The 26,237-nt window shown below is 47.6% G+C and overlaps 1 protein-coding gene across 1 annotated transcript in view; it reads left to right on the top strand.

The window, feature by feature from the left end:
• Positions 1-24,516, top strand: part of USP31 (ubiquitin specific peptidase 31) — an 84,118-nt gene extending 59,602 nt beyond the window's left edge. Inside the window, exons 12-16 of the mRNA XM_015103892.3 lie at positions 2,894-3,013; positions 5,509-5,734; positions 12,379-12,537; positions 14,058-14,210; positions 16,312-24,516. Coding sequence (XP_014959378.2) covers positions 2,894-3,013; positions 5,509-5,734; positions 12,379-12,537; positions 14,058-14,210; positions 16,312-17,879 — 2,226 coding nt within the window. The 3' untranslated portion in view covers positions 17,880-24,516. The remainder of the gene's footprint in view (positions 1-2,893; positions 3,014-5,508; positions 5,735-12,378; positions 12,538-14,057; positions 14,211-16,311) is intronic.
• The last annotated feature ends 1,721 nt before the right edge of the window (positions 24,517-26,237 follow it).

The raw sequence follows: 26,237 nt of genomic DNA, 5'->3' as shown, positions 1-26,237 counted from the left end.
ATTAAAGTTGGGCAGATCTACTAGGTGATGATGAATTGAACCAGTTCTCCTGCATCGTAGGCAGATTCTTTACCAGCTGAGCTATCAGGGAAGCCCAAATGACAACATTGGTGTTCTACAAAACATCTCAATGATCTTGTAATCAGGATTTGTTCATTCAGTACCTGTTTGTTGAGTACATACATGTGCCAGGTCCTGTGCTTGGCCTGGGGTTATAGCAGGGGCCAAGACAGACAGCATTTTTGCCCTCAGGCTGCTATAGTGTAGTGGGGATAAACAAGTAAATAAAGAAGCAAAGCCCCTCAGGTACAAGAAAGGTTGAGAAACAGAAATGAGGCCGATGTGGTGGGGCACGGCAGGTAAGAGACTTTTTCCTGGTCATAAAATAACCCTATCAAGTACTGCAAGGTCCAGCCCTTCCAGAGAAGGCTTTCAATAAATATATCCTGCAATGAATGAGTGAGTGTTCCTTGGGAAGCTCAGTCACTGGGTCCAGAAATAACAGTTCAGATAGGAAAGAGAAGGCCAGACTGAGGCTGTGTGGTGATAATTCTGGGGTCAGGCTGTCTCTGCAAGCTCAGTGATGGGGAGCAGCATCTGTGAGTGTCAGTGCAGTTGGCCGCCTAAGGATGCTTTGGAAACAGTGTCCAGGTCTCAGGTGGTGACAGCCCTACTCTCACCACCCTGCTCTATCACCTTGGCTGTTCACTGTTAAGAGACTGACATCCCGGGGCATGGGCAGAGAGTGTGGGTCGTGGATGGCGTGTCTGGAAATGCTGGCACGGCTGAATGTGTTTTGACAAAGGAGACCTAAAGTGAAGATCTGATAGGTATTTTCATCCATTTCATCTTGTGGATGAGGATTTGGACTTCTTTTAACTAAAAAACAGAATTAGAGACTGGAAATTGCAGGGAGAGTAATTTCATCTTAATCTGAGGACGAGCTCTGTAACAGATTGAAAATGGAGCAGCGGCCTCCTGAGCCAGCGCCTTCCCTGCCAGGAGTTGGCGAGGCCAGCCGTGCTCCAGCTGTGCTCCGTAGGCCCGGCAGCTTTGTGGCAGTTTATGACGAGCTCAGTACAGGAATAGGGCATTGCTGTAGAAACTGTCAAAACTATCGCACATTGTCATGACGTTCTTACCGTATCTTATAAAGGTGTATCTGCTTACAATGTGTTGAAAATGAAAAAACAAGCAAACAGCCTGCTTCTTTACCAGAAGCACTGGGCCGGGTGGCCACGTACTTAGGTAGACAGTTTGCATGTTGCCAAGATGTGGACTTGCCAGACGGCAGTGTAGGTCCCTCCTGTCCAGCGTTCTCACTCAGCTCCAGCCACTCAGACGCCTGTCCCTCCCCATCTTTCCTGCATACGCAACTGGGTCTCCCTGTCATGAAAGAAATCCCCCGAGCTCTGCTTCCCCTTCAAGCCTTCTTGCCAGTCTCTCTTTTCTGCCTAACTTGATCATTAGTGGTTTCAGTGTGTTCTCCTCCCTCCCTCCCAGACCTCTCGTCATCTCTCTGACTTGGCTTTCTGACAGTTGTCCGGGGTTCTCAGCGCGTCCTCCCTCCCAGGCCTCTCGTCATCTCTCTGACTCGGCTTTCTGACAGCTGTCCGGGGTCCTTGGGGCCCTCCTGGGCCCAGTTCAGTGGCTTCGCTCAGTCTGCATTGAGCCTCTCCATGGGATGTGGTTCTGATAACCAGCCTGTTCTTGCCACTCTTAACGTGGTCTGCATGAAAGGATTGTTTTTGACTTGCTTGTGTTTCTGACTATGCATCCTCAGCTTTCTGTGACTTCTTGATCTTTGTTTCCCTTAAAAGTCCACATCCCCCCAGGTTCTGTCCTCGGCCTCTCTGACATCTCAGAGGGCATGGCTATCCATTCTGATCCCACGGCTGCCCTCACTTCATCGTGTTAATGGTTCCAGATCTGAGGCATCTTGTGAAATCCAGAATGAAATTTAAAAACCTCTCCCACCAGACATGTCCTGTTAGTACCTCTATGTCCCCTTCCTGAAACCCTTGCCCGCAGAGGGGACACCCAGGGATTTGAGGCTTCAGACTGGTGTTGAGAAAGACCTTGGCGGTAGCAGGAGGGGGAGGATTGTCTGGGGCAGTTGGGTGTTTGGGGAGGAAGAGCAATTAAGAGACTAGAGGAAGAAGAGGTGAGAGTGAGTGAGGACTTTGAATTAAGCTGGGTTGAGGGGACGGAGAAGGAAGGAGACAGGTGTGAGGAACGTTAGAGGGGCGTTATCTTGGATGGATATGGAGTGGAGGAAGAGGGAAGGATTTGAGGCTTTAGGATGACCCCTGTGTTCTCTGGTAGTGATATTTTCTGGGGTAGGACATACAGGAGGAGGAGGAGAAAGGTGAACTGTATTGACAGAAAGGCGATGAGTTGAGTTTGGGAGTATGATGAGCTTCTGTGACATTTAACATCTTTATATAGGATTTACTTCATTGGTCATTCCTTTTTGAGAGTCTATTCAGCAATCATTGGAAAAGACCCTGATGCTGGGAAAGATTGAAGGCAAAAGAGGAAGAGGGCAACAGAGGATGAGATGGTTACATAGCATCACCGACTCAATGGACATGAGTTTGAGCAAACTCCGGGAGCTAGTGAAGGACAGGGAACCCTGGCGTGCTGCAGTCCATGGGGTCACAGAGTCGGACACAGCTTAGCGAGTGAACAATAGCAGCAGTAGCTGTTCCGCCAGTGTTTGGATGCCAACCCTAGCCCTTTGATTGTGTTTTTCCATTGACTCCCGTTAAACGTAGTTTGTGGAGGGATTCAGAGTTGTGCCATGCCTTGGCCCAGAAGTGAGGAGACAAGGCTGTCTCCTGTATGGGTCCTGCTTAAGCAGCGCTAACAGCGTCGTGCTCCTTGTTTCCAGCTTGCCCCCGACGACGCCTGGCGGTGCCCGCACTGTAAGCAGCTGCAGCAGGGCAGCATTACGTTGAGCCTCTGGACTCTGCCCGACGTGCTGATTATACATCTGAAGAGATTTCGACAGGTAAGGAGAGCCTCTGGCCTAGGGAAGAGCGCTGTGACCAGGTGTCTTAGGCCCCCTACTGGCGGGCTGTTGGGGATGGCTCTTTTGTGTCCCCTTGTGAACCCACGATCTTGTGTTGTTACAGACCCACAGTTTCCCCTGCGTTTGGGGCCCTGTGTTGTTCTTTCCCAAAGCAAAGTTCAAGCGTCCTGTGACCTTTGGATCCTAACCGTTTTAGTTCATACGGCAGATGTTTTACTTTGTTCCTGAGGATTTGCTTTAGATTTGTAAATGTTGTGCTCAAGTAAGTGTGCTTTGGGATTTAAAAAAAAATTTGAGCTCCTTTCTGGGGGCGGGAAGAATTCTGTTTCTACCTAAATTAATAACGGGTGTTGTCCTGCTTCCAAGGAGCTGTTGTACAGTTGGGGAGATGAGTCATACATGTATACGAGGAAAATCTGCTTTGCATTGTATGGCTTTGTGAGTCAGTTTTCCCCAAAAGGCTTGTCTGTTCCTGAGGTTAGAGCTGTCCCGGGCCGCCCCCTTGTAAGGGAGGTAAATGAAAGGTAGATGCTGGAAGGAGTCTCTGAGCCTGGCTGCGAGAAGGTACGGATCTGAAAGATTAGGAGGAGGCCTGCAGCCGGTGACGGAGGAGCACGTGTATAGTGCCTGGATGCAGTGGGCGCAGAGCCGGGCAGGAGGCTGAGAGCTGCGGCCAGTGTGGCTGGAGGTCCGGGGGGTCGGGGAGAAAGGCGTGAGTCGAAGTAGAAGAGGCCGGCAGTGGCTGGTAATCCAACCCTTGTAGGCACAGTGGGATTCTGAACCAGTGAAGCAACATGACCAAAGGCGTGATTTGAAGAGACCGTTCAGGCTGCTGTGTGGAGAATTAGAGCCTACAAGGATGCAGATGGGGAGGTCTGAAGGAGGCCATTCATCCAGGGCAGGCCCGGCTGATGGCTGGCATTGGAGTTGCGGCAGTGGAGGTGGAGAGACCTGGATAGATTTGGGAGATGTCTAGGACTTGCTGATGAAGTGAAGATGTTGGGGGCGCACGTGGTCGCTGGGGGCGGGGCTTGCACACGGAGGTTTGGAGTCCAGCCCCTGTGCTAGTGAGGAGTGAGCTTTTGCCTTGAGTGTCCCAGCTGCACACCTCCATTGAGGTCTGCGGGTGGACGGCCCGCTGGGGGTTTGCCCAGCCCTCTGTCTCTTTCCACCCACACAGACTGATGTCCTTTGCTTTCTGTTTCTTTTGAAGGCATATAGTCACGCCTCCAGTGCCCCAGCTCAAAACTCTAGTGTCATCTTTGACTGTTCTTTCTTGTCCCTGACACCTAGGCTTGCTTGTCCTCCCCACTTCCTTCCGTATGTGGCCTCTTCTCCCCATTCTTGCTGTCATCCTGCCAGTTCAGCTTTCCGCTCCTTCCCAGCGGGTTGCAGTTGCGCTGTCTTTTTATTGGTTTTGTGACCTACCCTGCTCTTCCCTCTCGAGCACATTTTGGCCACTACTTCATGACAGCTCTGATGACATCACCTCCTGCCTCAGAGCCTCCCCTTGACTTCCCCCAAGCTTCCTCCCCAAGCTTCCCCCTTGACTACAGAGCAGGGTCCAGGTTCTTAAGCCTGATAATGCAGGACCTGCCTCCCTGTCTCTTAGGAACTTTTCTCTCCCCTTAGAATGGGCATTATCTGTACCTGATTCATTTTTTTAAAGCCCCATAGACACAGGAGGGCTTCCCTTGTGGCTCAATTGGTAAAGAATCTGCTTGCAGTGTGGAAGACCTGGGTTTGATTCCTGGGTTGGGAAGATCCCCTGGAGAAGGGAAAGGCTACCCACTCCAGTATTCTGGCCTGGAGAATTCCATGGACTGTATATAGTCCATGAGGTTGCAAAGAATCAGACACGACTGAGTGACTTTCACTATAGACACAGGAAACATTCAGTAGATATGTTTCAACTCATGGCAAGATTTCCAGATTGCCTAAGGTTGTCAGCTCAGTGAAGGTAGCAAGCTAAGTCACTGTTAACTTTGCATGTACTTGCTGGAGGAGGTGGGCCAGGAAGAGGCCCTGTTCCATGAGTTTGGTGCCAACACCGTGCTGTCCCTTGACGTATGTTGTTACTCCATTCCTTTTCACGCCTCTGGATGAACCACCGGAAATTGTCATTTTGCACGTTAAAAGCCTTTATTAGGTAAGGGCCAGAAGGCTCATTATCCTCTTACATGTAGTTAATCGCGGGTTCCATTTTTGGTGATATTAAAACCCTCTAGGTATTGGTGGGCCAGAAAGTTCGTTCAGGTTAGTCTATAGCATCTTACGGGAAAACGTGAATGAACTTTTTGGCCAACCCCGGTAGTTAACAGTGTTAACCTGTTCCCTGTGTCGTATGTCTTTGGAAACATCAGATAGGAAACTCAAACCTGCTTCAGCCGATAGAGTCTGCCTTTCACGCTGAACTGGCCTACCCTCTGCTCACATGAACATGCCATCAGGACTTGTTTTTCTTCTTGCAACAGGAAGGAGACAAGCGTATGAAACTTCAGAACATGGTCAAGTTCCCTTTGACCGGCCTGGACATGACACCTCACGTGGTCAAGCGAAGCCAGAGCAGCTGGAGTCTGCCGTCCCACTGGTCTCCGTGGAGACGGCCCTACGGACTCGGGAGGGACCCTGAGGACTACATCTATGACCTGTATGCCGTGTGCAATCACCATGGCACCATGCAAGGGGGGCACTACACAGGTCTGCAGCGCGAGAGGCCGGGCGCCTGTGCTGACGGTCCCCCGACGTGTTGTGCTTGCGACAGGGTGGCTGTGCTTTAGAACCTTGCTTTCTCTTCCAGCGGGAAGTGTGCCGACCACGAGGGCAGCTTTCACCTTCCAGTTCTCTGTTTCCTGGCCTCATCTGGTCAGGCTCTGACCCGAGCAGGGAGAGTGGTGGCCTGTGCAGAGGGGTGGCCTCGTCTGGCTCACCCAGGACTTGCCTTCCTGACCTCACCTGCACAGCCCCGTTTAAGGTTCTGCTCTGCTTCCTTGAGGGCCTAGCATCTCCCTGATTTGGAGTGTTTGTGGACCACTTTTTTTTAACAGTGTCTTTAAAGTGACTTGTAAGGGTTTTTCTTTTTGCTTTGTGTTCAAATTTATTTTTTTTTATTTGTCAAAGCAATAGTGCTCATCATGAAATTTAGAAACTAGAAAGAGGCAAAAAGAATAGTGCCATCAACCCATGAGGATACCACTCCAAAATAATTTGTGAGATTATTACTCAGAAAATGGTGGTGGGCATTCCCTGGAGTCCAGTGATCAAGACTTTGCACTTCCACTGTAGGGGGTGGGGGTTGAGTCCCTGGTCGGGGAGCTCAGAGCCCACATGCTGTGTGGCATGGCCAAAAACTTCAAAAGAAAAAAAAAGGTAATATTTTTAGAAACTGTGATAAATAGCACACAACAGAATTTTCCTTTTTCAATATTGTTAAGCATACAGTTCCGGAGAAGGCAATGGCACCCCACTCCAGTACTCTTGCCTGGAAAATCCTATGGACGGCGGAACCTGGTGGGCTGCAGTCCATGGGGTTGCTAAGAGTCGGACACGACTGAGCAACTTCCTTTCACTTTTCACTTTCACGCATTAGAGAAGGAAATGGCGACCCACTCCAGGGTTCTTGCCTGGAGAATCCCAGGGACGAGGGAGCCTGGTGGGCTGCCGTCTGTGGGGTCGCACAGAGTCGGACACGACTGGAGCGACTCGGCAGCAGCAGCGGCAGCGGCAGCAGCGGCAGCTCGGTGTCATTAAGTCCATTCACATCTTCGTGCAATCATGGCCACTCTCCGTCTCAAATTTCTTGCATCTTCCCAAACTGAAACTCTGTATCCATGAAGCAGTAACTCCCTGTTGACCCCTCCCCAGTCCCTGGCAGCCACCGTCCTTTCTGTGAAGCTGATCACTCTGGGTACCTCGTGTGAGTGAATCATACGGTATTTGTCCTTTTGTGTCTGGCTTACTTCCCTTAGTGTGATGTATTCAAGAGTCACCCATGTTGTACCGTGTGTCGAATTTTCCTTCTTTTTTAAGGCTGAATGATATCCGTTGTAAGTAGGTAACATTCTGATGAGTGGTGTTTACTTCCAATGTTTTCTGTAAGTTGTGGCCATTACTTTATACTGTTGTGATTTGTACTGATGGGCTCTGTTAGGTGAACCTCTATGGAGCACCTGCTCTGTTTCTTGCTTGCCATGGGCCATAACATATCAGAGGCATGTTGGAAACTAACAAAACCTCAGCCTCTGTCTTCCAAGAGTGTAAGCAAGTGGTTGGGACGGCGTAGGCACACATAATATGAAAGAGAGGAAGTGTGTATTAGGTTCTGTGATTGACGTGTGGACTGTGGGTTCCGGGAGGAGAGACTGGCTGGAGCACCCCCTTCTTGGAGGGTCAGGGGAAGCTGCGGTTAGTAACCTGCCACCTACACTCACGGGGCAGACACTTAGTTTTTGTAAACGTTATTTTTAATGCCTGCAGGATATTCTGATGATGAAACTCTAGTGTGATATATAACCATTTCCTGTTGTTGAACACATACATTATTTCTGGTGTTTAACTTTGAGGATGACAGTGGTGAACCCCTTTGTACATAGTCCCCTTCTGTATCTCTTTGAGATTGAGTCTCAGAAATGGAGTGATGGGGTTCAGGGCATGCATGCATGCTGGGGAGGCACGTATACTGGGGGCTTCTTGCCTGGACATCTGTGTGTGGGGGGAACTTGATGTGTGGGTGGCCAGGACTAGGGTTTCTGCGTCCTTCCCACTCAGCCCGTTTGGCAGAAACACTTCTCTGGGACTTTCTTGTGTCCTCAATTCAATGGTTTCCACCACGGGGCCCCAGGGTGCTGTTGGTTCGTAAATGCAGGGGGAGGTGGAGGAGGGTTGGCCCTGCCGGTTGGTCTTTCAGGCTTTCTGAGACTCCTCCCTGGCAGTCAGCCCCATAACATGGTGAATGAGCCTGGCGGGTCCTAGACCCCCTCCTTGGCCTTGCACACTTCCTCTCTTAACTTGCTCTTCCTCCAGGAGGCAAGAGCTTGAGTGTGACTGGACACAATCTTTGGTTCTTGAAACCCAGTAAGTTCAAATTCTTTCAATATTTAGATGCTGCAAGCTGCAGTCACTTGTGAAAGGAGTGATCCAGCTTGGAGTGTGTCTCATAGTGGAGCGCTTTGGATGGCCTCCACTTGCCCTGCGAAGCACTTTCTAGGACAAAAAGGAGATAGAGGATCTACTGAAAAAAATCTATTAAAGCCAGATTTTAATACTAGATTTTGTATCTTACATATTTTATATTTATATTCTGTGGGAACCCCTTTGTGTATCTAGTTGGATTTTTCCTCTTGGGGCATTCCTGGTCATATCTCCATTCCTTGATACTAAGTCACAGAGTTATGTACTCAGGGACTCTAAAAATTGAAAGGGACTTAGAGGGAATTTAATTTCACTCATTAGCTAGTGAAGTAACACCTTCTCCAGCATCCCTGGTTGGTGTTTGTGTAGCCTCAGCTTTGGTAAAGAATCTTGCATGCGGAACACTGTTTCTCAGGAAAATATGGACCAGCGTGTTGCGTGGTTTATAGCTAGAAACTGTTAAGGAAAATAGGACATGCTAGCCTCATGTTACTCTTTTTATGGGATAGACTGGAAAGTGCCTGGAAACCCATAGCTACCTTGGAGGCAGTACAATTAGAGGAGTGTGGGCTAGAAGCTAGACACGTCTTCCTAGCTCTGTGACGTTAGGCGAAGAACCGTATTCTAACCTAGTGGCCGTGCAGGGGAGCTGAAATGCTCATGTCTGCTTCTTGGGGCCTGTAACCTAGGAGTGACTCAGATATTTTCTGCATTTATTTCCCCTCTCCCATGCTTAGACGGTAAAGCGTCTGCCTACAACGCGGGAGGCCCGGGTTCAATCCCTGGGTTGGGAAGATCTCCTAGAGAAGGAAATGGCAACCCACTCCAGTATTCTTGCCTGGAAAATCCCATGGACGGAGAAGCCTGGTGGGCTATAGTCCATGGAGTCGCAAAGAGTCGGACATGACTGAGCGACTTGACTTACTTTACTTCCCATGCTTGGACCATACCACTGCTTCTTGCATAAGAACATTTAAGTACTTGAGCATTGTTAAGTTAAAGATACCTTACTTCTAAGCTTTCACTTGGAATGTTTATTTTAATGTGTTCTTTATTTTGCACTGGTTCTACCTATAGTTACATGGTATACGTATGGTTGACTTGTAATGATTCTAGAACGGTGCTTCTTAAACGATCTGCGATGAAGAACCTTTTAAAAGATTTCTTAAATCTCTTAAGAAATTTCCAGTCCTTCGTGAGCCAGAACTTACTCAAAAACACAATAAAAACATCAGACTACTCTGAATGTTTTTAAATGCTTACCCCGTTTTGGTGCTTCTCCTGTGGTCTGGCACCAGTCTGTGAGACACAATTTGCATAGCACTGGTCTAGAAAACAATTTAGGAAACAGCGCTGGGAAGAAAAGCACACAGGATTATTTTATGAATACATCATTAGCCCGTTGATGAGCCCCTGAGAGTTTCCATGCTGTGTCTGAGGACAGAGCACCCCGAGGAGAAGCAGACTGGAGCTGGAGCACGGTTGCCCTGCCACCTTCTCTCGGGCACGCTCCTCCGTACAGTTGCCCTCCCGCCCCTCCTCCCACTCCTGAACAGCACCCCCTCTCCAGCTGGGCCACAGTGTATCAAGCCTGACCACGCCACTGACCAGACAGTTGCTGTTTGAACAGCTCCATTTGCGCTTTCCCCTCTGGTTCCAATGAGTCCACAGCTGCAGACGACTTCCTGCCCTGCAGTCATAGGTTCTTCGCCTGCTCTTCTTTGTTGGCACCTGTCTGGTGTAGCCCTGCCTCGCCTGGTCCCTTTCATCTCCTTGGAGTCCGTACTCACGCAGTGGTTGTGGCCTATCAAGGCTGTCACTCCTGGTGCCACGCGGGGACCTTATGTGTCCTGCGCCCCGGGCCCCTGCTGCGTCTGTTCCGGCATTCAGCCGAATGTGGCAGCACTCATTCATGTTCACCCCAGTAAGTTAGAAGGTACTGGTACGCATATAGCTTTCCGGGTCAAGATTCTTGCTGGTGCTTCAACACTCCTGATTCTTATCTCAGGCTTAGAATTTGATCTGGAGAGAAGGCCGCATGCATTCATCAGCCCCCATTCTCAGTTTGCTGGGGGACTTCCATGAGGCACTGTTTTGCTGCCTCTGAGGGAGGCAGGGTAGGGTGGGGGTTTAAGAACAAGCTCGAGGACTAGATAATTCTGAAACAGACTGGACCCCGTGCTTTACCAGCTGTGTGGCCTTGGGCAAGCTGGTTAATCATTTTGAGCCTCTGTAAAATGGGAGTAGTGATAGAACAAATTACATGGGATCAAATGAGATATACACAACAAGTGTTAAACAAGTATTAGCTGCTGCAGTGGCCACAGGCCTGGAAAAGGTCCGTTTTCATTCCAATCCCAAAGAAAGGCAATGCCAAAGAATGCTCAAACTACCACACAATTGCACTCATCTCACATGCTAGTAAAGTAATGCTCAAAATTCTCCAAGCCGGGCTTCAGCAATATATGAACCGTGAATGTCCTGATGTTCAAGCTGGTTTTAGAAAAGGCAGAGGAACCAGAGATCAAATTGCCAACATCCGCTGGATCATGGAAAAGCAAGAGAGTTCCAGAAAAACACCTATTTCTGCTTTATTGACTATGCCAAAGCCTTTGACTGTGTGGATCACAATAAACTGTGGAAAATTCTGAGAGATGGGAATACCAGACCACCTGACCTGCCTCTTGAGAAACCTATATGCAGGTCAGGAAGCAGCAGTTAGAACTGGACATGGAACAGCAGACTGGTTCCAAATAGGAAAAGGAGTATGTCAAGGCTATATATTGTCACCCTGCTTATTTAACTTCTATGCAGAGTACATCATGAGAAACGCTGGGCTGGAAGAATCACAAGCTGGAATCAAGATTGCCGGGAGAAATATCAATAACCTCAGATATGCAGATGACACCACCCTTATGGCAGAAAGTGAAGAGGAGCTAAAAGCCTCTTGATGAAAGTGAAAGAGGAGAGTGAAAAAGTTGGCTTAAAGCTCAACATTCAGAAAACGAAGATCATGGCATCTGGTCCCATCACTTCATGGGAAATAGATGGGGAAACAGTGGAAACAGTGTCAGAGTTTATTGTTTTGGGCTCCAAAATCACTGCAGATGGTGACTGCAGCCGTGAAATTAAAAGACGCTTGCTCCTTGGAAGAAAAGTTATGAACAACCTAGATGGCATATTGAAAAGCAGAGACATTACTTTGCCAACAAAGGTCCGTCTAGTCAAGGGTATGGTTTTTCTAGTGGTCATGTATGGATATGAGAGTTGGACTGTGAAGAAAGCTAAGCACCGAAGAATTGATGCTTTTGAAGTGTGGTGTTGGAGAAGACTCTTGAGAGTCCCTTGGACTGCAGGGAGATCCAACCAGTCCATTCTGAAGGAGATCAAGCCTGGGATTTCTCTGGAGGGAATGATGCTGAAGCTGAAGCTCCAGTACTTTGGCCACTTCATGCGAAGAGTTGACTCACTGGAAAAGACTCTGATGCTGGGAGGGATTGGGGGCAGAAGGAGAAGGGGACGACAGTGGATGAGATGGCTGGATCGCATCACTGACTTGATGGACGTGAGTCTGAGTGAACTCCGGGAGTGGGTGATGGACAGGGAGGCCTGGCGTGCTGTGATTCAGGGGGTTGCAAAGAGTCGGACACGACTGAGCGACTGTGCTGAACTGAACTGATTGTTAATATCATGATTTCTAGTTCTCGAAACACTAAAATGTTACAGCACCCTTAAAGCAGAGCTTCTCAGTCTGGGCACATTAGCATGTTCGCTGGTAGCTCTTCGTTGTGGGGCCTGTTCTGCACACGGTAGCCTGTTTGGCAGCAGCCCTGGTCTCGACCCCCGACTCATCATTAGTGTCCTACCTGCCCTGCCAACCCCCAAGTTGTGACCGTCAAAAATGTCTCCATTCATTTCCAGGTGTCCCCTGGGGCAAAATCATCTCTGGTTGAAAGCCGTTGGTTTAACAAATACTCATTTTCTAAGATTAAGTAGAATTTCATCCATTTGGAATAGGTTGGAATTTCGTGAAACATCTTGCTTGTGTATGATTTGGAATTTGGCTTTTTTTTTTTAATCCTTTCTCTGCATTACTGCCTGCAACCTTAAAAAGTTAATAAATTATGTGAGGCAAGGAAGTGGTGTCTGTGGGTGGAGCGGAGCAGCCAGAGTGGCCACCCCGGTGCTGATGGCTGGTGGGCTCTCTTTGGCAGCGTTCTGCAAGAACTCCGTGGACGGCCTCTGGTACTGCTTCGACGACAGTGATGTGCAGCAGCTGTCGGAAGATGAAGTCTGCACGCAGATGGCATACATCCTTTTCTACCAGAGGCGGACGGCTATACCATCGTGGTCGGCCAACAGCTCGGTGGCAGGTAAGACCATTCCACTCCAGGGGCGGTTTTTCTGAGAACGGAAGGTGGTACTTGATGATCCAGAGGACTTCTCCAGAAGGTCCTCTGATTCTGCCGGTTGGATCAGGTTAATTGTCATATTTGCATTTAATCTGAAGGCAGAATGGTTGCAGTCAAGGAGACGGGGCTGGAATGTGCGAGCAACTGTGACCAGGAGTTGCCTTGGAGGTGGAGTGGAGTCCGGCTCAGTGCACGCTCGTGTGCTTACTTGTGGAGTCAGTGAGCGAGGGAGCTGAGGAGCACCACCGGGCGCTCACAGAGCAGAGGGACCGAGCGATTTGGAAACAGAACCAGACTCGGCTTTGCCACCCCTTGGTCGGGTTATCTTGGAGCATGTCCCATCTAAGCCACATATTTGTCATCCGTAACAGGGGTGTAATAATACTACCTACCTCATGAGGTCGTTGTGTCCAGCAGATCAGGTAAACTTGGCGTTAAAGCCTTTTGTAAAGGGTAAAGCACCGTTACAAATTATTCTTTTTTTCCAGTAAGACTGGCCTATTCTGTTAGGAGAAGGATTGAAGGCTGTAATAATCGCAGAGGGCTTGGGTTTAGTTTGATGAGATCTAGTCTGTTGTGTTAAACAAACACAAGAACCAGTATCCACACTTAATGTTGATGCAGCCACACACAATCCAAACGGGGAGAAGGCGTCTTAATGCCACGTTGGGGTTGAGAGAATAGGACAGAGTTCTGGAACGTGGCAGTGTGTGATCAGTTATTCATCCCTGCGCCCCTCAAAGCTTGTGAGGGATAAGCCGGAAGCCACTCAGAGAAAGCGTTGCTGAGGCAGAGAGACCCCTGGTGCATCACGCCCCACGCGGTACAGCACTCAGTCTGAAGCTGCTGTCTTCGTTCACAGAAGGCGCGAACTCACGGCTCTAGTGCCGTCCCGCAGTGCTTTCCAGAGTCAGATGTGCTCGGACCTGACACCCCCTTGAGGTCTCGAGACGGTCATGCTGCTGCACGCTCTCCATCTCAGGAGTGTTTTCTGTTGTCCTAACTCATATTTAAGGGCCTTCCTGGAACAGACAAGACAGAACGGCACGTGGCCCTGTGTGTTTGTGTGTGCTTGCTTGTTGTATATTAATACTGTGGTTTAAATGATTTAAAAATTTCACCGAACAGGCCAGGAAAGTAACAGTACACCGCTGCTTGCTTTCGTCTCTCTGTCTGGAGTATTACTGCAAGTGCTTAGAACAGTGCTGTAGTGCTCAGTAAACGTTTCTAGGGTAGATGGAAGGTATGAACAGTTGTGTCTGTTCCATTCTGTTGCTGGCTCTTAAGACTTTGCTTTATGAAGTGTCCGTCCCTGTACTTGGATTTTACAGCTACAGACGTGAGTGGGAGTCTGCCCTCTTTTTCATCCTCACAGCGGTCATTCGAGCGGGCATAGTGTGGGGTCTGGGAGTTAGCGCTGGCCCGACAGTGAGGTCCCCGGGCTTCTGGCCTGACCTCGGTGCCCGCTTCCTTTCCTGCAGGCTCCACGAGTTCCTCCTTGTGTGAACACTGGGTGAGCCGACTCCCGGGGAGCAAGCAAGCCAGCGTGACCTCTGCGGCTTCCTCCAGACGCACCTCCCTGGCCTCGCTGTCTGAGTCCGTGGAGATGACCGGGGAGAGGAGTGAAGACGACGGTGGGTCTGGGTTTCGGTGACAGATTTCCAAAACGGCGACTTGTGGACACGCACACAGGCTCCCTCGTATTGAGGAGCCAAGTGCCAAGAAGGGGTTGGGGGAACATCAAAGAGGGTGACAGTGAGGGGACTGCGTGGCTGTGGTCACCATCGTATGTAACCTTTTATATCACCGGGCCTCTCGCTTTTCCTCTGGGATCCAGGACTTTCTCCTTCCACTTTGTCGTTTTTCACTTTTAAAGTCTAAACGTGGAGGTTAGAACTTTAACTCTGTACGGTAACGGGTACAGTTTAATCAAAGTGCTTCTTAAACTCTTCAGAGTAGCTGTGAGGGGACTCAGCGAGCTTGCAGTTTGTCGAGGGCTTTGCGGGAGGCTGCCTGGGGATGAGCTGCTATGCGGGGCCTGGTGTGGGAGCGCCTGACTTGGCTCGGCTTCTCCTTCCCACCACGCTGTCTCCCTGGAGGGACTTGTGGTGTGTGCTTGGGGAGTGCAGAAGCAGCTAGAACAGAAGCCATTACCTTTTTATAAAGCTGTTTGGGGGAATTTTGAAAACAGTCACAGTATGCAAGCTTGGAAAAGCTGATAAAAATTGAGCTCTGGTGTTTTCGCCTTCAGATCCCGCTGGACTAGTGGCAACACAGCCCTCCGTTCCACCCAGGGCCCCAAGCTGGGGGGAGGCGATCAGGCAGCTGGAGTCCTGAGCGTTGGGAGGGGGAGAGAGTGAGCTCAGCCTCTATGGGATACCATGAGCTCGGTGACTCACCCCCAGCAGGCCTCAGTCAGTCTGTGGCCTGCATTTCCATCGCTTCTAGTAAACTGCTGCTTGCTGGTGGTGATGGGTAAATCTGAACACAAACTGTAGGAAGAAAACGGGAGTCTGGAGGAAGGCCTGACGTGGAGAACTCCCTCCCACCTCCAGCCCTGCCCCTTCTTCCGACTGTTGCGTCTTCATTTGTAGCGTAAGAGTCTTGGGATGTAACCACCAAGCTCCTGGCTGGCACTCCTGACGTTTTATGAAAAACTGACAGTGCCCCTCGGCTTGTTTATCATTTAGAGGTGGTTTTCAGCAAAGCCTTTAAACTTCGAGCTCACTGTTTCAACAGTGAGCCTAGATATGGTTTGCCCCCAGTCTGTTTTAAATGGCGGAGTTGGGGGAATCGGTATCCTCTTTGGGGTCATCATCATACAGTCGTGCTGGGTGATGCCCATGGACCAGGGCCTGTCTCTCAGGGTCTCATCCAGACGGAGCTGTATTAATACCACAGCTCCAGTAGCAAGTGTGGAGAACTTCATTTAGAATATTTTCTTTGGAAGTTCAAAGTCACTTACTGCTCTAATTATGAATATTTTTCTTGAAAGTTTTAAGGCACTCAGGGTAGAAGCGTATTGTCTCTAGTCCTTTCTACTGATGGCATTCACAGCCAGCGATCACAGGCCCGCCTGCCTGTGATGTTGAGTTGGGGGAAGGGGTTGTGGTTCTGTTGCTGGCTCTGCCTCTAATTACCTTTGTGGTCATGGGCACGGACCTTGCTGCTGTGGGCCCCAGTGTCCTTAATAAGATGAACTGCTCACGTTTATTGAGCAGTGTGCAATGTCAGGTACCTTGCCGGGCACAGGACTTTGAAGAATTTATTTAATTCTTCTAGTAGCTCTGTGAGTTACAAGGGTCAGGAAATTATGGCCCACAGGCCAAATATGGCCCCTGTCTTTATTTGTTAACAAAAAAAAGTTTTGCTGGAACACAGCCACGCCTATTTGTTTATTTGTTGCCTGTGGCTGCTTTTGCACTAGGGGGGCAGAGTTGAACAGCTGCCCCACAAAGCCTAAAATATTTACTGTCTTGGCCATTAGAGTAAAAGTCTGCTGAGCCCTGATGTTGAGCAAGAAGGTGCTTTGCTGGTCCTGAAGTTAGAATGCCCCTATTTTATAGGTAAAGGCTCAGAAAAGTTAAAATCACGTGATGACTCACTGACCCCAGACGCACTGGCTCTGAAGGTCACGCTCCCGTTGTCCCCTGAGGCTGGCCTTCCTTTGTTTTGTAGATGTTACTAGCGCATCTTGTTGGCTTGACTTAATGGTAATCTCTTTGCTGCATTCAGGAGGCTTCTCAACTCGTCCATTCGTGAGAAGTGTCCAGCGCCAGAGCTTGTCATCCAGACCGTCTGTCACCAGCCCCTTGGCCGTCAATGAAAATTGCATCCGGCCTTCCTGGTCCCTGTCTGCCAAGCTGCAAATGCGCTCCAGTTCCCCTTCCCGCTTCTCAGGGGACTCTCCGGTTCACACCTCTGCGTCCACCCTGGAGAAGATCGGGGAGGCAGTGGATGACAAGGTCTCCATCTCCTGCTTCGGCAGCTTGAGGAACCTGTCCAGCAGCCACCAGGACTCGAGTGACAGTCACAGTCGGCGGGAGCACAAGGCTGTGGGTCGGGCCCCTCTGGCTGTCATGGAAGGTGTGTTCAGAGACGAGTCAGATGCCCGCAAGTTGAACTCCAGCGTGGTGGACACACAGAGCAGAAGCTCAGCACATGGGGATCGCTTGCCCCCTGTCTCTGATCCATTTGATAACAATAACCAGATTGCGTACGTGGATCAGAGCGATTCTGTAGACAGCTCTCCAGTCAAAGAGGTGAAATCCCCAAGCCACCCAGGCTCCCTCGCAAAGAAACCAGAGAGCACAACCAAGAGATCCCCCAGCGCCAAAGGCACTTCTGAGCCAGATCGAAGCTTGCGGAAGGGGAGACCAGCCTTGGCCAGCCAGGAGTCCTCTCTTTCCAGTACGTCCCCTTCTTCTCCCGTTCCCGTGAAAGTGTCCGTAAAGCCCTCCCGCTCCCGAAGCAAAGCCGATTCTTCCTCCAGGGCCAGTGGACGGCATTCCTCCCCGGCCCCTGCCCCAAAGAAGGAGTCCTCCCCCAAGTCCCACGAGTCTGTGTCGTCCCCTTCGCTCCAGAAGCAGAAGTCGGCTTCTTCCCTCGCTTACACTGCTTCCTCCACATCTGCAAAGAAAGCCTCAGGCCCTGCCCCGAGGGGCCCCTTCCCTCCTGGGAAGAGCAGGACTTCAGACAGGAGCTTAAGCCGAGAGGGCTCCAGACACAGCCTGGTTTCCGACAGGGCCAGCGTCACCTCCAGCTCCAAACCCAACTCCCCGCGCGTGAGCCAGGCCAGGGCCGGGGACGGCAGGGCGGATAGCAAGCACGTGCGGAGCTCCTCCATGGCCAGCCTGCGCTCCCCCAGCATGAGCGTGAAGGCTGGTCTGAAGAGGGACAGCAAGTCCGAGGACAAGGGGCTGTCCTTCTTCAAGTCGGCCTTGAGACAGAAAGAGACCCGGCGGTCAACAGATCTAGGCAAGACCGCCTTGCTGTCCAAGAAGGCGGGCGGGGGCTCCGTCAGGTCCGTCTGTAAGAGCGCAGTGGATGACAAGGCAGAGAAAGGCTCCCAGTCGCCAGGCTCCCAGCAGCCAAATGCCAGTGCGGTTGGGAAAGAGCCGCTCGCCTCCAAGGACCCCGCTGCTGCTAAACTTTCCCTGCTGTCCGCTCGCAAGCCCAAGACTTCTCAGCTCGATTCTGCAGCGCCCTCGTCTCCTGGGTGCAGGCAGCCTGCTGAGAAATCCTCCAGAAAGTTACCTTCTAGCATGCAAACCTCTGCACGGCCTTCTCAGAAACCTCAGTGATACTTCTGCAGTCCAGGTGTTTTATCTGTAAAGATGTTAATTTATTTAGAACCCCTTCCCTCCCACCAAAGCCCTTTATGCTTCTGTTTTGTATTTTTTGGGGGTCATGTGCCTGCCGTGTGTGTGTGTGTGTGTGTGTATGTGTGTGTGTGTGTGTGTGTGTGTGTGTTTGTGCGCGCGTGTGTGTATATGGAGAATTCAATTGCAAATTGTTAAAAGCGTCGCCTTATTCTGCCATTGAACCAAATAACAGCCATAGGCAAAGCATTGACACCAAGCTAACTGAAATAATTATAGACGATACCCTGGACGGTCCCTTTAGTAACTGTACATATTTCTTTCTAGAGAACTCTTAACGACTTTCATTGGACACTAGGGATTTGAAACCTGTGAAACCAGTTAAGCTATCACTAGTGTGCTCTGTAGAAGGATGAATTACTTGACTCTCGTTTCATCTGAGCGGAATTTGTCGTCAGCTGTGGATTGTCACGTGGCACCAGGAACTCTTGTGAACTGTGACACTAACAGTGAAATAAACCGAGGGGAAAACTGTCGCTTTCTGCACTTTGGCCCCATCTTACCAGTTTTTGTCAAGGGCAATATTTTCACACTAACGTTTCTCAGGTATATACTCAGCTAGTGTAGGACGGTTGCGCATCCGTGAAAGCATCAGACAAGGTGGCCTGTGGGTTGCTGTTATTTCTCCTGCTGCCACAGAGAGAAGTTTTTAGAGGTAGAAATGAAGTCTTTCACCACCTTCCTATCTGCAAAGACGTGCATTGCCATAAGCTGTCTTGACCTGTGGGATGTGTTTTAAGAGATGGCAAGTCGGATAGCCAGAAAGCCAGTCACTAGTAGTTAACATTTTTTTTTTTCCCTTGTAAATTTGCTCACTAAGGTCATTGGGGTTTTGAAATGGACTAGAGAAAATTCCTGGAAAAAAAGAAATGAAGTCTAGACTGGATGCCTAAATCTGTGCCATTTCCTTCTCTGGTGTTGCTTTTTTTCCTATGTTAGAAATGGAAAGCCCCATGCTGCCCCGAGTGTGCACACCCGTGTTTCCTCGTCTTGTAACCTGGAGAGGAAAGAAGTCGCCTGATGCCAGCAGCCAGTGGTGGTGTTTTCGAGCGATGTGTGACAGTGTTATGTGCACACTGGTCCTGCCTGTCAGGCTTCGTTGCGATTGTTTTTCAGGAATGCATTTATTTCTTCTTTGTGCTGAAGATGTAATGAAACTCACAAGCAGGCTGGAGCCTGTTTCATCTGGCATTGTCAGTGAAAATTGCGTTTCTTGTTTAGAGAAAAAGGGAACCTCAAGAAATTCACAGATAGGCAAGATATGTATATAGATTATTTCAAGCTTTTAGGAGGTGTTCTGGGATTTTTAGCTTTTTTATTTTCCATTTTTTAAAAATGTCGAAGAGAGTCATGGTTCTGATTCTCTTTGAATAGCATTTGTCACTTTGCTGTGAAATATGGCATGCTAAGTTTATACGCGTTTACATATTAACTTTTTTTTTAAGTCATGGACTCTTCAGGTTCTTCCTGAACACCTTGTACACGGATCCATTCATATAATCTCCCTTTTCAGTATTGCCGTGTGCCAAGTAACTAGAACATACATTACCTGCATAGCTATGGGTTCTGCACTGCCCTGTTTTTCTTTTTTCCCCCTTTCTTTTCTGTGAATGCCTCTAGGGAGATGCTTCTAGTAGGTTGCTTTATTTTGCTGCTAATTTGAGCACAAGCAGGTTAACCTGCAAGTCTGGAGGCCACGTGCGTTGGGGGTAAGCTGAAATTGTAGACCCCTGCGACGTTTAAGACAACACATCTGGCCTTGTGAGAGTTATGCTAGTGCTCCGTGAAATCCACTTACTCTGAGCCTGTTGTGCTTGATCCTGACTTCACCACTCTACCAGGAGTCCTCATCTCACCGTGCAGGCGTCTGGCTCCCCAGAGCAGCCTCACTCTCCCCTGCCGGGCTGTGACTGCCTTCCATCTTGATCTTGTTGCTTCGAGCAGCACATTGACAGCTCCATCAGTGTTTAGCCACCGTGAGTTTTCCTGTATCACTTTGATTTCCTAAAAAGATTGCACCAGATGTGGGGTTGTCAATATCTAGAATTGAGTGTTTGTCTATTTGAACCTCTCATCTTTCTTTAATAGGTAAATCTCATTTTAAATCTTTTATCTGAAGCTCTGAAACAGTCTTAGAATCACAGTTGGACTACTCAGTGTTTTAATAACACTTTTTTTGGAGGGGAGGTGGGGAATATAAACAGTTAAGCATTAATAGAATGTAATTTAATTTTCCCAGGGGTAAATATTTCGGAGTTCTCCAAGAATGGATTTTCTGTTGTGTTTAGTGTCTTTATAATAATAATAAAAAAAAACAAACCCAAATCTATGAAATATATTAAAGTTCCATGGGATCTAGAAATAAACTTTGCATATCTATAAACTGTATGTCTATGGAATTTAGTTCCTGTTTCAGATTTTAATGGTAAAGAAATCAGGAAGTATGGCACTGTCTAGGCATCTTGGTAAGCAGTGAAAATTTCATCCTTAGTTATTAGGTTGCAACCTTTAAGCCACAGAAAAAGGATATTTTGCTCAAAAGTTTGGAGATGCTCTTTGTGATGTGAGGTATCTTCTAGAAAAATTACACTTGGTTCAGTTCTGTTCTTTGGTGGAGTTAGGGACTCGGTGTTCTGTTTTTTCTCTTCTCAGAGATGTTTGGCACAATGAGCTTATATGTGTGTTGGGGTTAAAAATCATCTGCTGAAGATGGTAGACCCCTTCCTAGTTGACAACCAGGTGGGCCTGATTAGAGCAGTCATATTTCCTGATAGGCACAAACTAATCACCAACAGTAGTGTTGCATCTGTAATGTTTGTTTGCTTTTTAAAACCTTTATCCTTGATTTCTTTTCCCGTGAACATCGGGTGCACTGAGTCTTCATCATTCCTTCCAACAGCCCTGCACCTTGCCTTTGTAACCCCTAATGTAATGGGGAAGCACAAAGAAACTTAAGCGTGTGGCACCTCAGGACCGTCTCCCACCTTTTCTGTGTATTTTCTCATCCTAAAAGCAGCCTAGCTGAAAGTAAGTAATGCTCCATTGGGCCGATAGAAATGGGTGTGGGAGTGTTTGTGGTATCGCAGAGTACTGTTACTGTCTGTGAGGCTGCCCTCACCTCTTCTGCAATCCTCCTTTCATCATGCATTTGGCAAACATTCGTTGAGGGCCTGCTTTGCTTGTAAAGGCAAGCTGCAAGCTTCGGGAGTTCGTGTAGCTGATGGGCCCTGGGAGCTCCACTGAACCAGGGGTGCCAGTGACGTCCTAGACGGGGCGACAGTCCTCCCAAGCAGGAAGCTCAAGTGGATCCTGGTGATCGGCCGAGGCTTGGGGGCCTCCTGAACAAGTCTGCTCTGTTCTGGAAACCAAAAGTGCCCTTCTTCATCTTTGGAGACATTTTACTGTCACATCCTGTTTCAGACTGTGCTGTCTCGACTAAGAGGTTGGAAATCCGATCTGCAGTCCCTCTTCATTAGAATTTGGTCACCTGCATTTGTGTGAGGTGGATGTGGGGATTTCTGTGGGTGGTGGGGGGGAAATGGTCATCCCTCTAAAATAACCTATCATGAAGAAAACAGGACAGAATGTACAGGAAACAGAAGGGACAGCCTTTACGAAAAAAGGAACAGAAGAGCTGTGAACAAAGCTCATTTATTTCAAATAAACGTGTTTTAAAAAGTAGATTGACATCCAATGTTAAATTTCATTCTGACCAATTACTGAGCAGCTGGAGATACTGTTTTCCTGTGTAGGTTATAATAATTATTGGATGCAAAGATTATTAGTGTTCCCGGGTTGGATTTTTGAGCTAGTATGCAAATCACAAGCACAGTTTCAATAAAACATATTCTATGAGGCACACTGAACTTTGTATTACTTGGAATTGAGAAGAGCAAAGTTGCTGACAGACCAGTGCCTATATCATAAACATAAACACAAAAAATAGCTGTTACTGTGCAGGCTGTCTGTCTTCAATTTCTTAAAGGGTAATGTTATTGCTAACTTCATATTTTGGGGGGGAAATCCCATGCGTTTATTTAAATGGACAGTCCATACTGCCGTTTGATCAACTCTCAAAGTGTTTTTGCATCTGCATTTTGAGCATGACCAATCATTTTTTTCCCCCAAGTAATGGAAATAATTTTGCATGGCCTCCGTCTAACCCAGAAAGCATGCTCTTAACTACCTATGCAAACAGCTAAGAAAAAATACAGACTACTTACACTCAATGTGAGTTTGAAAAAAAAAAAGACATCTGTTAGATTCTGGAGCTCTATTTTTGAATCTGTAATTCTATAATCAGTATTGAAAAGCATGAATGTGATTTTTTGTTTTGCTTTGCATGTGTTTCTCTTGGCCATTTTTTTTTTTTAATCATTGGCAAGATTGTGTGTAAAATAAGTATTTTGCAAGCAGGAGTGGAAATGGGTGTGTTAAATACACAGTGGTTTATATACTGTATTTAGCCAGAAGACTTTCCTAAAGTATTTTGTTCTAAAAATAACCTGCCATTTTCTATAGATCTTAATGTTTTATATCTTCTAGGGTTCTATCGTGGTCACAAGGAAAGAATGTGACTTCTAACAGTGCTAACAATTTTCAGACACTTTTGTAGAGACTTAGAGCTGTTCTGGAAAGCTTTGGCACTTTCCCCACCACTGGTCACAGTGCGACTGAGCTGTGAGTTTACGGTAGCGTCCACAGAGGATTAGGTTCTAGAGCTGCTCACAGTCGTCTAAGACTGGTGTTTCCCAGTTGAGGGAGAAGGGAGATCCAGACTTGGGAGGCTTTTTTCAGATCTCATGTACTCTCCCGTATTCCATCAAGCCTCTTGCGAAGAACTTGTCTGAGGTTGGGATACCCAGCGCTCACTAGAATTGTCTGGGGAACTTTTAAAAATGCCTCGGTCCCACTCCTCAGCTTTTGATCTAGTTAGTGTAGTGGCAGGTCCCAGGAGCTACCACAAGATATTTAAAGCTCGGAAGTGTTTCTAATTTGCAGAATTGAGAAGCACTGTGATACACCTTCCCTTTGCTGAGAAATATGGCGAGAATCACTGCCTTGTGAAGTACTCACAAATGACTCAGAGTCCTCTGTTGCTTTGGAGAGAGAGACAAGGGAAAAAAAAAAAAAGTTAACTGACCAAACTCCTGTTTGAAATAAGGGGGGCTGCCTTTCTGATGTGAGGAGCTCGGAGCATTGAGTGCCTCAGCCCTTGCCCGTCTGGTGGGAGCCAGGGGTCTGTGGTTCACTGGAGCCGTCAGTGTCCTGTGGGGCTTGCCTCCTTCCCACAGCCTCTCTACCAGAGGCCACAGCAGGGCCAGACCTTGGCAGGGAGCAGGGTGGTCACTCTGAGTTAGAAAATGCTAAAGTAAAACCTCCAGTGGCTTTGAAAAAGCTGTCCCTGATTCTGATAGACCATGGTCACCTGGTAATAGTTATAGTAGCAAACCCTAGGCTGCTGCCCAATTTCCTATTTAGGAATATTTAGCTCACTCTTACTATCCAGAATGTAGTTTCAGGATTTTTTTTTTTAATGACTGTGAAGCATTTTATTTGTTTTTTTTTTTTTTGGGGGGGGTGGAGGGCGGTGGTCAGTAACCCTCAGTATTTTTTTCATGTAACTAAAAAAATGACTATGCATCCAAAAATTTGGCAGTACATGTTACCTATGGAGGCGAATGAAATTTAGTTTTAATCTGTGGTGAGCTGAATGCACTAAGAATATATTCAAAATAAGCTGCTGTGCTTCTCAGGTGATTTCTTCCTGTTAAGCATGATGCTGCCTACAGAAAAAGAAAACACAGTTTACTGGAGGTTTTCAACACTTCAAGGAATAAGTTAGAAGTAAAAACCCAAGTTGGAAATGCTCCTTTAGAAAGGCTGCCCTGAGCAGTGATACCAGTTGTAACGGTGAAAATGCAATATGAAATCCCCTAGGTGCTATTCTAAATGGTGAGGTGTCATTATACCAAATGGGGAGGCAGTTACTGTGTTTCTGGAGCTGAAGTTCTCCTTGTAGGCCTTTCACATATGCATTTATGTTCCCTTTGGTTTTGCTCACCAACTGTGCCTCTCACCACTGGTTAAAATTGAATTCAAGCCCCATTACAAAAGTAGTTTCTTGATTGAACTCTTAAGTTTTTACCGTGGAATTTCTATAGTTGTCTTAAAAGCTGCATGTCATATCACTGTATAACAAAATGCTTTGGTGGTGGTCATGCACCATTCATAGTGATTTGTGTATGATTTTCTTTTTTAGTTGTACAGTAATATGGAAGGCAGGATGTCTTTCCTTGAGGCTGGGAACAAAGTGTATCATACATTTTAAATTATTTTAGAACAAGTGCATGAGATGTGTCACTGACTTCTGTTATTTATTTGTATGTTTTATTATTCAAAGTGTATGCACTTTTAAGAAGCAAAATTTATATTTTTATGTTTAAAATGTTTTATTTCTGGAACAGCAGTTGATTATATAGTATACAGTTGGAATTTAAGAGAAAAGTGGAAAAATGTAATGAAATATAATAAATTTATTACATGATGCCCTCTTCAAGCCATATTCCTCTTTCTCCCCTTGCCAACCTCCATATTTTTGGTGTTTAAACTAACTTTGGAAATTAAACAGGTACTTGTACTATACTGATGGATACAAAATGCTTTAAAGTTATAGTATTAAGTGAAAACAGGTTGCAGAAGGATACATACATTTTGTAAGTAACATTTTAAAACAAAAAATCTCATCCATGCTTATTTAATTTTCATAACCAAGAGTAAATGCAGCCGTTTTCTTCAAGAGGCATGGGCCCTGGAAGTAGATAAAACCTCACATTTTAACTCAGTTCCAGTGGGCTTTCAAACTTTTGTATTATTTCTCTCTTCTACCAAGATTTTATGATGGGAGGCAACAGCGGTTTAAAAGGAACCATCTTTTCTGGACCCTCTTGCCCCTGATAGCTTCTTTTTCCGCCATCCTGTTGTGATGAAGATGTCACCTCTCAGGATGACTCCCTATTGAGGATGTCACATCACCTACAACCACTTGGGGGCACTAGAGGTCAGCATTATCAACGGTGTCCGTCCTTCAAGTTCTTAGCCTATGTGGGAATGCTTCTTATGAGTTGAGGAGCATTATAAGTGGATAGGGGTTTCAGTTTAGATAAGTACCACCAGCCATCATTTTTCCTAAGAATTGTTGGATACAGATCACAGGACAGATCTTATTTTCCTATGGCACAGCATTATGGTTTAGGGTTAGGGCGGGGAGGCTGTTCCTAACCAAGGATGAGTGAACCATAAAACCTAAAGTACAGCACCATAAACCTAATTTTAACTGGTAAGATTGTGCTTTAGGTTGTATGAGAGAATGTAACCATGTAGTACACTCATCATTTGAGAGGCATCTTTAATGTCCGAAAATGTTCACGTTGTAAAATACATAGATATTGTAGTCATTTTAATAATAAGGCAAGTATTGAAAGATCACTGTCTCCTTAGAATTTGGAAGATGATTTTCAAATATTTGAATGATCAATATCTCCCCACACATGTTTCCCTTCTGTGTCAGTCTTCCTGGAAAAAGCAAAAGCCTGATAAATCCCCTCTTCCTGGCACACATTCCTGTGGGGCCCGTGACTGATTCCAGGTCACTGTCACTCCACAGGGTGTGGCTTGAAGCCACCCTCAGCCCCCAGGATGCCCTTTCTCCTTCCCTGGCACCTCCTGAATTCTCCCAGGTGGACGTCTTGGGTTTTCTTTTTGTGGCTCTGTTCTCTGTCTTGAGATGGGTCGTATGGTAGGTGTGCCCTCTTTGGGTGGGTTGGGTTTTCCTCATTTAGAACCCTGTGCAGCTCAGTCCTGACCTGGTCTGGCCTCAGCCGTGTTTCTCACCCCCTCCCCACATTTCCACACAGAGGACCAGAGCTCTCCTCTCCCAGACAGGTTTTTGCCTGATGCAGCGTAACCCATCAGCTTGGTACCCTGTTTCTTGGCATATGCAGGAGGCTGACATTAATTTGACTTGCTCTTTGGATTTAAAACAGCTCAGTTTTTCTTTAAGAAAGTGGGAAGACAACGTGAGTGAAACCAGTGTTGTGGTCAGAATTGGGCTTCCCTGCTGCCAGCAGGCTCTCCTGTAGCTTTCCTTGGATTAGGAAGATTTCATAGAGGCCCTCGGTGTACAGATCCAGTTCCTAGGACACAGGGGCGTTGTGTCAGAGTCCTCATCTCCAGAGAGCAGGAAAGGGAAGGCACGGGGTGGGCAATGATGCTGTGTGG

The sequence above is a fragment of the Ovis aries genome, chromosome 24, assembly GCF_016772045.2.
Source record: "Ovis aries strain OAR_USU_Benz2616 breed Rambouillet chromosome 24, ARS-UI_Ramb_v3.0, whole genome shotgun sequence".
NCBI classification, from domain to species: domain Eukaryota; kingdom Metazoa; phylum Chordata; class Mammalia; order Artiodactyla; family Bovidae; genus Ovis; species Ovis aries.
Note: the sequence above shows the minus strand (reverse complement) of the source record. Positions and strands in the feature narration are given on the sequence as shown.